At 35.0% G+C, this 14,792-nt stretch overlaps 1 protein-coding gene across 9 annotated transcripts in view; it reads left to right on the top strand.

Annotated features, from left to right (window-relative positions):
• The first annotated feature begins 7,946 nt into the window (after window positions 1-7,946).
• Window positions 7,947-14,792, top strand: part of LOC103715317 (uncharacterized protein At2g33490-like) — a 39,392-nt gene continuing 32,546 nt past the window's right edge. For 2 of the 9 annotated variants that reach the window (XM_088708517.2, XM_088708515.2), the window contains exons 1-3: window positions 7,947-8,389; window positions 9,589-9,641; window positions 10,678-10,750. In XM_088708517.2, coding sequence (XP_088564643.2) covers window positions 10,681-10,750 — 70 coding nt within the window. In that variant the 5' untranslated portion in view covers window positions 7,947-8,389; window positions 9,589-9,641; window positions 10,678-10,680. Of the gene's footprint in view, window positions 8,422-9,588; window positions 9,669-10,677; window positions 10,751-14,792 lie in introns of those variants that run through there. The other 7 variants (XM_088708514.2, XM_088708513.2, XM_026807775.4 and 4 more) reach the window with 7 other exon arrangements.

Here is a 14,792-nt window from a genome sequence, read left to right as displayed (position 1 = left end):
TGGGATGTCTGTTTGAACTGCATTCAAGGCATATGTTCTTGTTATGGTTGGTGTTTAATTCTCAACCAAGCTTGTGTCATGACTAAATTGCCTGCTACCTTGGACATGATAAGAATGAGTTGTTGAACAATCTGTAGGTCTTGTTCAGAGAATCTCAATAGCATGGAAGAATCTTATTAAGCACCCATTGTAATTTATTATTATCTTTTTCTTTTCTTTTTGGTTGTTGTTGTTAATACTCTGGCCACGGGCAACAGCATCAGGGAGTAGGCAATCATGGTGTGCCTCAATTCCATGGCACCTTTTTGGTCGTTCTTCAGAGAATAAGATTATGCATTCTGATTTTGAGAACCGAGAGTGACCCATTGTATACGATTTGCCTTTTTTTTCCCGACCTGATGCATGTTATTTGATAAACGTATTATACTGGTCTCTAATTTCAAGAGATTATGTTGCTATTCAAGGGAAAAACAAATAAAGAAACAAACATATATTGAATTGAGATGGAGTTATTTTAACTGGACGAGGGGAAATGTGATATACTGGCTGGTGTTACCATGTACAACGGTCATGATAACAAGGTAATGTTTTCTCGCAAACAACTAAAAAAGGTAATAATTATTTGACAGCTTTTACCATTTTATCTATATTATATGTAAAAATAGCAAATGTTCTGTCTCTCACTTTTATATGGAGAATACACTTCATATTTATCATCAAAATATGTTAATTATCTTAGTAACTTTGTGCTCTTTATCCTCTTCTAGTTAAAATGGATTCCTTTTATAAAACTCCCAAATTACCCTTATCTATATTATATGTAAAAATGGCAAATGTTCTGTCTTGTACATTTATATGGAGAATACACTTCATATTTATCATCAAAATATCTTAATTATCTTAGTAACTTTGCGCTCTTTATCCTCGTCTAGTTAAAATGGTTCCCTTTTCTAAAACTCTCAAATAGATTAGATTGCCACTCTCTCTAATTCGGCTCTCAATAGGTTGTACTCTTTAATTTGACTTCTAAATAGGTTGAATATCACTCTCCTCTCTTTCCCTCAATGTACATTGCACATAATCTCTAGTTCTGTATAGAATTAATAGTTGCTATTTGATGCATATTGTATGAAAGAATGTAATAAGAGTGAATTAAATTGGATCATCTTTCTGGAACTCTCAAACAGATTGGAGTCCTCTCTTGCCTCCAATGTGCGTTACATGTCACGTTGTTGCTAGTTTGGATGAAAATAATTGTTGGTATTGGATGCTTGTTATGTTTAATAGCATGTAATAGGAGTGAAATAGAGTGAGCAGAATGAGGTCTCTGAAATCATTATGATGATTGTTGTCGTGTTACAGTGGTCATTAAGTTAAACCATGGTTAAGCCTCTTGTTATGTTCCACATAGTCTAACCGAATGCTGACAGTGGGTACTTAGCCAATACTTGTTATATGATCTACTATAAATGATAGAAAGCCCCGGGGTCTGGCATTCTGGTGGATGCCAAAGCTTTCTGCCTATCATTCACGTATCAAGCTATAAAACATTATCTTTAGCAGTGCGTCTTTTGAGTAATGCCTATGCTTACCCGGGTCAGATACTAGCATTTGTATATCAAAAATAATGTATGTTAAATATAGATATGTGCATGTTTGTAGTCAAAAATCATAATGTTTGTAGCCAAAAAGATTCTTTGTTTTTGCAGACAAAAGCTCTCTTGCATGAATTGCTTGTTTATTTATATACTAAAAAGGCAAGAGGAAAGGCTCAAAACTCCAACTCAACTAAACCTTAATCTGGTGCCAGTTGGGAAAAAAGGCAGGAGGAGAGAAAAATTTAAATTTAAATATTAAAATAAAGTTGCGAGAAACTTGAGAGATTGAGGATTCTCAAATAAGAGTCCTCTCTTTTTCAAATCTATCTCTTATTTTATTTTATTTTTTAAGATCTTCCTCTTCTTCTTCTTCATTTTTTTCCCTTCTCTATGCATAGCACATGAGGGTCCTACGACTTTCAAATTCTTTTTTTTTCTTTTTTTTCTTATCTTTTTTATTTTTCATTCACCACCCTTTTTTCAGTTTTTTGTAAAATAATTTGTTTTTGAAGTCAATTCTTTGTTCCAATTGAAAGATTTTTATCTCATGAAAGGTGGTGTAATCAAATCATACTAGCATGTAGCACAATTATAGATTTTATTTCTATTATGACCATTATTAAACACCATAACATCATGCTTAAAAGAAAAAAAGACACTAATATTAGCCAGTAGGGGTGGCAATTTGGGCGAGTCGGGTCAGATATAGGTCACAAGCAGATTGGGTCAAAATTTATTAGCCCGAACCTAACTTGTTTATTAAGCAAGTCAAAAATTTAGATTTGAATCCGATCTATTTATTAAACAAGTAACCCAGCTCGACTCACATAATTCATTTACTGAATAGGTTGAATCAGGTTAAATGGGTTAAATATATTAAATGAGTTTCTAATAGATTAAATGGATGTAATCGGGTTAAATGAGTTAAATGAGCAAAGTTAAAGAGGACACAAAGAGGTGAAGTAGGTTTTATATGGGTTAAATAGGTCTTAAATAGTTTAAATATGTCATGACCCAATTCAATTATTAGACGAATCAAAACAAGTTAAACAAATCGAACTTCTAAATCTAAACCTGGTTTGTTTAATAAATAGCTCAAGGTAGGTTGACCTATTTACGATCTAAATCTACTTATAGCAAATCTGAACTTTCTTAAAATAGGTCATTATGGGTAGGATAGATCGGATCTAAAATTGCCATCACTACTAGCCATCATCTTATATTTTTATTTTGGAATAATTCAGTCAAGAGAGCAAACTATGGCTGTCAATCCATTATAATTGTAATAACCGTTTCAGAATTAGTTGTTATAATAGGCCATTTGATTATCAATTTCACTAAAATTTGGTGAAGAGTTGAAGAATTTGGAAAATGAGTGGAGGAATCAGCGCCAATGAAGTTTCTTAGGTGCCTATGATGCCTATCAATGGATTACAAATGTATGGTGATAGTAGGAGGATGCCAATGTTTAACACCGGCAGTAATCTTATTATCTTAACCATAGAAATATAAGATGCTTCAAGCCACCTACCATCTTAAACTAGTTATTAAAATTTCGAACATTCCGAGACCAAGGGGTGAGTAGGAGGACTCCTTTTGCTGGAGGAGGATATAGGGACACAACTTTCATTAGTTAAGTTCACAAGCGGGCTATTCTAGAAAATATGAATGGGAATATGGCAGTTAGTTGAGCTTGGAAGATTAGAACCCAACTTTGCCTACTTTTTTTTTTTTTTTGGTTTTTTTGCATAAATACCCTTCTAAAAATTTAAATTTGGGTAAATACCCTATTAAAATTTATATTTATTTCTGTACCCTCATAAACACTGTTTTTGTACAAATACCCCTAAAGGTATTTTGTAATAAAAACCATATTTATTTTAATTAAAAATAAAATAAAATAAAATTTTGAAATTACTTTTTTATCCTCCATCGCGATCACCTTATAAATATTTCTTTTTGCACATCTACCCATCAAGAGTATTTTAGTCATTTTAATTTAAAATCGTTAATTTTTTAACGGCGTTAGATGGCATAGGTATATATGCAAAAACAACAATAAAAAAAAGATAGAACAGAAAAACAAGTGTTTTACAAGGGTATACATATAAATATTAATTTTAGAAGGATATTTATGCAAAATTCGATATTTAGGAGGATATTTATATATTTTTTTTAATAAAGTTCATTGTAGGATAAACATAGCCTAGAATTTTCTTAGATAAGAGGGAGGATGGGCTGGTGACCTCATGGTATAAGGTGAAAAGTGTCTCCTTAATATCTTCGAAATATGAAATTTAGTAGAACCAATCTGCACATTGCCGCTTCCTCTTGCAATTATAGAAAGCTAGGAATACTCAAATCTTCAATTTGGAGTTGACTTTGACACTGCAAATTATGGAATCTGCGACTGCCATTGCTCTTGAACTCTAAAACAAGTAGAGAATCCCATCTCAAGGATTCCTCTACAAGATCCTTTAGACTTCTTAGATAGATTCCACCTTCATGCTTAGAGCCTGTTTGAATATTTTTGTACTGATATCCTATAGATGTCTCCTTAATATCTTTGGAATATGTAATTTAGCATAACCAATCTACACATTGTCACTTCCTCTTGAAATTATTGAAAGCTGGGAATAGTCAAATCTTCAATTTGGAGTTGACTTTCGCACCGCAAATTATGGAATCTGCGGCTATCGTTGCTCTTGAACTCTTAAAACAAGTAGAAAAATCCTATTCAAAGGTCTCTTTCCAAGACCCATTAGATTTCTTAGATGGATTCCATCTCATGCTTAGAGCCTGTTTAAATATTTCTATAGCCATATCTTATGGGAATCAAACATGTTGACCTTTTTTTTTTTGGATTTTCCAAACAGGCTCTTAATGTGTTAGTAAATTTTTGATAAATTTGGGAAAGAGCTTAGAGCATCAAGAGTATGCTATATCATGAAATATTAAGTAAAGTAACTGCAACGATAAAATTTTATTGCCAAAAGCTATAAGGCTATGGCTGACTTATAGAAAATTCGAAGAGTAGGTTGGCCAGGAAAAAAAATCAAAATTAATTTGAAAAGTTTTCAATTTATTATAACATATTATTGGAATGCAGCTAAGAATATAGCGTTGAAAATGTCAGACAATGCCATCAAAAACTTACATTGCATTTGAATGAGAAAGGTTGCAACCACCCCATGTTTGGTTTGACCGAAAAGTATGGAAGCTTTTGGAAAATGAGTTTGGATTCGTTGGACAAGCAAGAAACACGCAATTTTGTACCCAAAAAAAAAGAAGGGTAAGTAGCACGCAATGGACGCAGGCCATTGACCGAAGAAAGGAGTGCACAAAAGGAGACACAAACAAAAAGCTTATGATGTTTCCATGGGGGCCATGATGAAATCCTAAGCTACCAGAAGACAAGGTGGTGAACAAAAGATGACACCCTGTGGGGCCAAAACTTTTCCCACTCCATTGAATTCCAGTTCAAATGGTCCACATTTAACCCGGTTCATACGTGCTATCTAGACCCAAATTTAACCCGGTTCTATGATTGGACCCATATGCTCGGCTTGATACTTTGATCCAATAATTCCTGTCTGGACCATTTTATGTCCATTCCCAAGTCTAAAATGAAGGTAAACAATCCGGTACAAATCTAAACCATACATTAAGCATGCCATCGATTTGGTTTCAACCACGATCACATCTGGAATTGAACTTGGCAACATCAGTTGAACGAAAAAGTATGGTAGACATGGCACCGACGATCGGAATATGAGACTTATGGTTCAAGCATGAATAGAGTCCCATGCAATTCACATTAGGGTTTGATTTGGTCACTTGCATGTATTTGCTTGAGTTATTATATGTTTCATGAATAGAAAAAATAAAATGCATGGTTGTTGAAGAGTCTACTGCATTATTGCCCAAAGTTTATTGATATGTTCGTGGGCAAATGAAGGCATGCCCCTTAAAAACCACTTAAGAATGGCCACGGGGGAAATGATATGGAAAGTCAATCATAACGGTTGTGTGATTGGCGATGGTTTTAGCTCTTATGAAATTTTATGAAACGACCAAACACCATGTTCCATATAATCGTTACCAGTATTTTTAAAGACATATAAAATTATGAAATATCATGATTTTATAGTACAATCAAGTTTGCGGTTAACTAATTACTAAATTTCAAGAAAGAAACAAACAAATATTTTTGCAAGGAATACAAAAATAAATTTATCCTTATTTGCATAATTACCTAATCATTTCCTAATAAAAATCAGTTTAAATTAAGATAGAACGGTATCACCCTAGGAGAAGCATTCCTAATACATTTGTACCTAGATTGAATATCCAATGAAATATATGAATAACCTCAATCTGCACCTATCTACTATTGTAAGTGCTTGTATCCGGGTCAAAAATGTGCAAAGCTAAAGCAATAAATGATCTCCATATGCAGTGGTCTTACTAGAATAAATTTGGAGTGCAAAGACAATAATGATGATAATGATAGATATCTAAATTTGCATATACAAGTATGTGAATTTAGACCTCCAAAAAAAAAAAATCTCCTATTCATTGTTATTTTGCCAATCTTCCTCTTGGTTGAAATTGTCTTGGTATGTATTTTTTGAGATAATAAACATTATCTTTTCGAGCTTTTTCACCGAGGAAAAGGTTTGTCAGTTTTGAAAATACATCTATAAATGGTTCTAGGCTTGTAGTAACTACATAGTCCGTCATTCACATATTAATGAATAAAAGTATCATATATCTTGATTCAAAAGCAGGCATTGTGAGTCTAATTAATTAGAATGGGCGTTGATTTTATGGCTGTAGATATGTACCATTTTGATTTGTTTATTTAATTTTTTGCATACTATGATTGTTATGCAATCACTTTAGAAAGTATTAGTCCATAAGAACATCATCAAGTATTCAAGTACCTCTAGTTTATAAGACAACATTCAAGTTTTCTTGCATTTATATAATAACCGCTTCTCATCATTAAATTCTACTGGAGACATTGTTTGAGTAAAATTTTCTCCTTCAACCATTGGTGTCAAAGTGGCAAGACAGCAAGTAATTGACCTCATTATCCTTAGTTTACATGTTACATTTAACATGTCTTTGACCTCGAAAAGTGTGATATTAGGAACTTTTCAATTCTAATCCTAATATCAAAAAGAAGATTTATTTTGACTAAAACCTTCCATGGATAGCGGCATAATTACTCGAGCCACTCAAAGCATGGGTACCTTTGCAACATATTTAATTTGACTAGGACCCACCTTGATGGGCCAAGGTGCCCATTAGATTATCTCCAAGCTCATGCTCCATACATGGAATAGCACGTGTCTGTGCCATCCATTGATGATGGCAGGGTGATCCAACGGTTGGCATCAACCGAGCAGCTTCAAGAGATAAATTGATTTAATGGGCTGAGAGTAGGCCCACCATTAGTGGCGGGGCCACTTCACTTTGGGGCTCGTTTGGTTGGTGGAAAGAGGAAGAAAAAATATATTGGAATAACAAATTTAAAAAAAGTCTTTTTATTTAATTAGAGTTTTTCAAAAAAAAAGATGAAAAACTAATATGCCCATGAGAATAAGAGTCTCATGTTTTATGAAAAACAAAAATAAAAAAAAATCAATGATGGATATGAGAAAGTTACTTTTCCACAAGTTGAAAATTAGATTTTTTTTTTAAATACTTTTAAGTCTTCAAAATCTATAGATAACAACTTTCTCTTTATTAAGAATATCATAGGTATGTTATACTACTTTTTTAGAAAAATAGATGCTTAACCAAACATGAATTATTTTGAAATGTGCCATTTTTTCATTATCAACCAAACATGTCAAAGCAATTTTTCGAAACATCATATACTCATAAATTATTTTTTTTGAAAAAAATATTTCAGTGAAAAAAATTCTTTCTGTGTACCAAACGAGTTCTGGATCAAGTTTCTGGATCAAGTCCTATGCGGGATTTTGGTGGACCCACATCAATTTTGACTTTGACTGCTTTTTTTGTAAATTTATTACGTCATAAATCTCACCTGTATCCGGATTAAAGGAAAAAAAAATAAGAAAATTCGAAAAGGTTGGGCAAGATGAATAGCAGTTGGATTGGTCATGTAATAGAATAATGGTAATACAGAAGGAGAAGGCTTCCACGATGTTTACGAAGCGTATTTGCTGTTCGGGTCAGACAGCCGAGCCGCCACCAAAAGTTGAACGTCGAACGGCTCGCCGTTCAGACCGGTCGAGGTGGTTGGACCGACCGGTTTGGTCCCGTTCCCAGTAGTCCGCCTCGTATACTCTTCTTTCCTCTCTCTCTCCGGCCTTGGTGACGTTCTTACTTCTTAGTTTCCTCTCGCTAATAAGTGTCTCTTGGACGAGGAGAATTCTTTTTACTAAATAAAGTAATAAATATGCCGAGAGTTATAGAGAGCGCGCGCGCGAGCGCCTCTGAGATCGATCTGTTCTCCTCCTATTCTCCTCTTCCCTGGGCTCTTTAGGGTTTCGGTTTCCCTTCGTTTTCTTCTTTTCTTGGATCTTCTTCTTCTTCTTCGTCTCTTTTGCTCTTGCTCTCTAGGAATTGGGATTGGGATTGAGAATTGCATTTGGATTTGGTTTCGGGGATCTGTAGTTGGGTGGAGAGAGAGGGGAGACATGAAGTCGTCGCTGAGGAAGCTGCGGGGTTTCGCGCTCCACAGGCACGACTCCAAAAAGAAGAGGGAGCACCACCCCCCGACGCACCAGGACGAGCTCCTCCAGGCCTCCCAGGTCCTCTCTTCCTCCACCTCATTCCCTCCCCTGTACGTCTCCCACTCCATTTCTCCCTATTTCTTGAGTTTTGTCTCGAGTCTGGCAGGATCTCGCTGTTCTGTGTGACCAGACGCAATTCCTTTGCCTGTCGCTCGGAAAAATGAAATCTTGGTTTCATAATCGCACTTGACTAGATTATGGGGTGAATGTCATTTTTTTATTTTTTTAAAAAAAATCTTTTCGGCCCTTGTTTTCGTTGGTTTACTGGTAACTAGAGCTGCAGATGAATGGCATGATCTAGATATTTCCTTCGGAGCCTCCCCCGACCTAATTTACAGTAGGGAAGATGGCTTGGTAGAGTCAAGCTTAGGAGATTTAGCTTCGGATCCATTTGTCTCTTCTTATGGTCTCAGTTCATGAAACCAGCGTGTTGCCTCTGAAGGGATCATAGTGGTGTAGCAAAAGTTATGATGATCTCTAATTTGATCAAACATGTGAGATTCAGCTGTATGCTTGTGATGTGTGCAATTTTGTGATTGTTTATCAAAATGTGGTAACCTGCCAATGATGGTGTTCTATGCACCTTGTCTTACATAATGCTTAAGATTACCTGTTGAATTGCCAGTGACACTACTTGAATCAAGTCTGGAAAGAGAATTTTGTAGGACCCTTTACAGCCCCTGTTGGATTGGAGCATAGTTTTAACATATGCAGAGTCAATGCTAGATCTTATTTAAGGATGTGGTCAAGTACCCCCTTTTTTCACTTTGTCTTAATACTCTTAAAATTTAAAAAAGAAAAGTGACAGCAACTTTGTTGAGAGTAGAGATGCTGCATATATATGCCCAATTATCAAGTTTTGACATGTGAGTTGATAATTAGAGTGCTGATTAATTAGTTTCTCGAAAAACTGTGATTGGTTTCATTGAAGAGTTTTACTGTCAAAGCTAGGGTTGCAAGTGGAGTAGATTGATCGTCTCTGTTCTGAAATTGAAACACAAATAATCCAAACCAATCTTAACTGAAGGCATTTTGATAACTTGGACAAAAATGGATCATATGGACCCAACACAAACCTGCCAAACCTACCAAACCTGCTTTTTATAAAAGTGGATCAGGTTTCCATTCAAATATTTAATGGGATTCAAATATGGATGGGATTTTTCACGTTTGGATTCAAATTTTTAATGGGATTCAAATATGGATGGGTTTTTCAGGTTTGCTTGTATACCCGGTCAAAGCATTCTCAAGACTCTTTTATCATACAAAGGTGAAGATGCATATTAACTATCAAGTTGTAAGCAGTTCTATATTTTAATCCATTTGGTGTACTCATTTTCAACTTAGGATAGTGTGCATGCTTAACATTCCATATCCTGGACTCGTGCAACTTCAACAACTCCTTTGATATACTCATTTCTCAAATTATCCTTTCTATTTTTACAGCCATATTTATCTTATCATTCTCATTTTGCTACACTCAGCTTGTTTTCCTAAACCCTTTTATTGCGCAACATTTTATCCTATATAACATTTTAGGCCTTATTGTTGTTTGTAAAATTCTCTTTAAGCCCTTGAAAGCTGTGGTAATAATAATTAAGCTTAAAAATAAGGAAAACTCAGAATTTGTAAGATAAAGACTCATCAAACTCTTGATCCCCAATCAATCCTATGCTATACCAAACCATTTGCAAGCAACTCAAATGGGGCCTGTCTAGGCTAATTTGAAGCCCAAAAGGCAGCATTGGTGCTTGAAATCACTTCAGGATACTAGTTTATTGTTGCAATCGGCACACATTTTGGGACATGATTCTTGTTTTCTAGATTTTCACTGAGAACAATGAAGTGAAACCCGGTTGCTGCACTTGGGATCAACCTTTCTCCTATTGACTATATCCATTTGTCCAGTTGGCTGCTAGAAACATAGTCGTGTCTTGTGTGAGTAACTTGAAAAAGGAAAAGGTCATAATATATGAATCTCACTTTGTTTGGAAGGCTCTTGAGGTTCCAAATTTCATTTGTTATCTCAAGAAGGCTCTTGAGGGTTCCAAATTTAATTTGATATTGTAAACTGTTATAATCAGTCAGGAAAGGCTGTGCATGATATAATGGGATACACTAGTTATGTTGGTTAGATAGTAAATTTGATTTTCTATATTGAAAGAAGTTTGATGAAAATTTCTACATGCAAATGGACCATCATATTGGTTCACTTCATAATTCAAAACTCAGAGAAAAACATTGCTTTGTTTGTAATTATTGAAAGACTATTTTTTATTTTTCTAAGTGGTGTTTTATTTTTACAGGACATGTCTGACATGAGGAATTGCTATGATAATTTACTTTATGCTGCGGCTGCCACTGCAAATAGTGCACACGGTATATTGCCTTATGTTATATTTCCTTTGTCTTATCTTCGAGGAATTTAGGTGTCATGTATTAGACTACATTCAGAGAGAAATCTGTCTAGCTGATTACAGTTATTTAATCTCTCCATGCCATGTTATTTGAAGCATCAGTTAGTTATGCTTTAATTATAACATGCCATGTTGTTTGGCTATTTCGACAACCTATGTATGGTTTGGTGCCTTTGTCTAGAAATCTTTCAGGTTTAGGAGGCTGGAGCTTCCATTTGATTCCTTTAACTTGTTTTCTGATCATATTGTGTTAATTCTGAGTACCTGGCTCTCCTGCTTTAGTATCAGACCATCCCTTTCAATATATCAGCATCATACATTGGAAAAATTCAAGACCATATGTCAACAAAATTGGACAATTATTACAAAACATTGCATTTCAATTCAAGATCATGAATTCTTGTAAATGCAACCATCAATGGTAAAACCTTCACCTACCTCCTAAAAAAATAATGGCAAATTTTTGGTGTTATTATTTGATATATTTATCCATATGTATATATTTCTGGCTTATTTGTTGTTGAAGTTTTTGACATACTAAGGGCTGTAGTAGAAGGGTGGGCGAGCCAACATGTTGAAGCCATTTTTGCCAAGTCAAATAACTTTTAGTTTTGATCATATTCTGGCTGAAGTATGATTGGGTCATTAATTTATGGTTTAAATCTGAACATAGTAGTTAAAGTTGATTTGAATTTTGGAATAATTTTGCAAGACCAGCTGTTCAACACACTACCATTAGGCCCATCAAAAGACACAAGTGCTGATACATTTGTAGCTTGTGAAAAGCCTAATTTCCTCCCATACACTACTCATCTTTTTGTCTCCACCCACTTTGAGCTAAATATCATTGTTCAAGGACTTCCATGGCTAGAACTCTCTAATCCTATCCTTTTGAGCTGACACACTCTTTGTTATTCTTGGAGAATTGTAAGCTGACCCTTAGTTACCTAATCTAGGAGTTAGTAGGGGTTCGAGAAAGCAGATCTCTAAAAAGAAATTATATTGGGTGCTTAGGAGGAGGGTGTCGGAGCTAGCTTTTGAAGAGATTCTAGAGTAGAATTTTGCGGTTGTTGATCACATGGTGCTAGATCATTGATCAACATGATTCTTTAGGGTATCTCGTGATTTCAGAGGCATTTTAGTTTTATTACGTTTTGATATACTCTTTACTTTGCCAACCCCAAATGGTTGGGAGTTGGGACAAACCTTGATTGTTATAGTAACTGATTCTCTCTCCTTTTGTTGATTTGATCTGTTTCCTTCTTTCTTATAATATGTTAAATCTAGCCTTTGAATTGGTATTATTGGTCAAATATAATCTGATGAAGTTATCTCTTGTAATGGGGTTCAAGTCAGAGTCTTGGAGGCCTTCTAAATGCGTATGGAATGGGAGATAAGGACCTAGTTGCTTGTCAGGTCGTGATTTGGGTCAATCATATATCTATTGATTGATGGACTTGACCAGAATCTGATCACCTTAGATGTCTTTCTTTTTCCTGCTCAAATTATTACCCATGTTGCATCCCATACCATACATTTTTGATTTTGTTAGTCCCTATGTATCTCTCCATCAGTATGTTAACTTAATTATATATATAATATCAACCTATAACTTTAGATGTTGACATATATATATATGTCAACATCTAAAATTATAGGTTGATATTCAATTCTTATTATTGTTTTTTCAAGGTAACATGCATTTTGTAATGTTTGTTAAAATAGATGGAAAATGCAATGTTATAAGAAGAAATGAAAGACTCGTTTGGTTCATGGAAAGAATTTTTTCTTATAGGAATGTTTTTTCTAAGAAGCTCTTAGAAAGATAGTTTTTGCATGTTTGGTTGACCATGGAAAAGTGGCACATTCCAAAGTGGCTTTTGTTTGGTTGAGCATTTACATTTCTAGGAAAGTTATGTAAAATACTTGTTATGCCCTTAATAAAAGAAAAGATCTTACCCCATTTTATCTAAAAGCATAAGGGCACTTTTGAAAAAAAAATCTCCAATTCTCAGTCGGTGGGAATTGGACTTTTTTATATTCCATATGGATTTTTCTTTCCCATGAAATGTGGGAATTTTATTCCCATGGGAAAGCTACTTTCTCATCTCTCTCATTTGAAAACTCGAACAAAACATGAGGCATTTCTCCATTTTTCTATTGACCTCACTTTTCTCCCTCTTCCTGCGAAACAAACGAGTCCGAAATATATCTGTAATGTAGGACAGCCTAGGGGAAGGGAAAGACTTAAGACAACAAGACTTTAGAGTGCTAGGACCAAACCTATTCACGATTAGAAATTATGCAGGTGATGACCAGAGTTTAGCCTATGATTTTTGGATGTAGTTTAGATTCATAAATAACAAATATAGAAAATTATAAAGAGAGTAGATGGGATAGAAAACAAGATCTATTGGCTTTGGATGGTCTTGCACTATGGTCTAGCATCACACTCAGGAGAATGATGAAAGAATGTATATGCTAACTCAAGTTCGCTTTGGAGAGGGCCTTGCACCTGACCATGCATAAGGGAACAACTCAAATGGGCAGAATGCTGCACTCATTCATCAATATTACATCACTATCATCATATGAAAATCCAAAGGTAAGGGATTTATATATGATGTTAAAGCGAATTATAAACAAAATGCCCCTCCATTTGCAATCTAATTACAATTCATCCATTACTTCATCCCCAAGTAACTTGTTGATCAAGTAACAATAAAACTAGATAGCTCTTCCTTTACGCCCAAGTAACTTAATGGCTAAATATAAGAAATAATAGATTTGTTTTGCAAGTACTCAACTAATGATTGAAACAATCTTTCTTCTTAAAAATGGTGATAGAACATGGGTCATTAGGGAGCCAACCAATGCTTAGGTGTTAGATGGGCACCTAGAATTTAGCAGTGGCATCTAGCCAACTGTTGGTATTAGCAATCACTGTTGATTGAGGTAATGCATTGTCTTGCCAAAATAAACCCAAAACATTGCTTGTTGCAAGTAGTGGCCCCACTACTAGCAACATGGTAGCCAAAAAAAAGAAAGAAAAGAAAGAAAAATAGGAGAAAAAGAAGGGGAATAACCCAAGCCCAACCACTTCCTGTTGTAACTTGAGCTGCCGCCCTAGGCCATTGTCAATCACTATGACCATTTCTTATGATCGGCAGAATCGTGTTTTGCTCCTTCTCCCTCTATTGTTCTCCATCTCCTTTCATTAGTGTTAGGCACATCTCATGGATTTGGGTTGGAATGGGTTGAGGGGTTTTTAATAGGCGAATTGGTCATAAATAAGATTAACAAATATATAAATTGATAAAAGCAAGATCCATCTTAAAATTTCCTAGTTTACTTGTTTAAGCGCCCGGCTTTGGCACCTATGTTCTCTTAAATGCGCACCCTAGGCCTGGCTCGCCTATAAGGGTTGTCCAAGCTTATATGGTACTTGAGCGACGACTAATAAAGCATAAAGCACTCACTCAACCAAGGTTGGTCGAACTATCCCAAACCAGACGGCTCGACCTGTACTGTACCAAAGGGGAACCATCAGCTTGAAAATAGGCCCGAACTGCATGAATCGAGCAGTTAGGTGCGATACCAGGCTTGGTTCACACCGGTTTAGGCATGCATACCGCCCGTCGTGTGAGCCCAGTAATTGGGGGCACTGAAAGCCCCCCACTCCGTGAGCTCTTAGCATCCAATCCCCTCGAAAACTCTTTTTTCTTTAAAAAAAATAAAACTTGGTCAGAATTGATATTTAAATGCCATTGTGTATTTAAATTGACTTTATATTTTATATTTTATTGATTTTTTTATGAATATAATGATTTATGTGCTCTAAATGCATTTAGAATTGAAATTATAGTTATTTTATGAACAAGAAGCATGAAGAAAAAGAAACAACACATTAAAGAACATCAAAACACCCCAAAAAACATCACATTAATGTTTAAATCACTCAAAAACTTCATTAAGCATCAAAATAATTTGAAAAAATAAAAAAA

Source organism: Phoenix dactylifera, chromosome 12, assembly GCF_051530095.1.
Source record: "Phoenix dactylifera cultivar Ajwa chromosome 12, Ajwa_hap1_PhDact_Kaust_v1.1, whole genome shotgun sequence".
NCBI classification, from domain to species: Eukaryota; Viridiplantae; Streptophyta; class Magnoliopsida; order Arecales; family Arecaceae; genus Phoenix; species Phoenix dactylifera.
The sequence above is the reverse complement of the archived record's forward strand: the minus strand, read 5'-3'. Positions and strand labels throughout refer to the sequence as shown.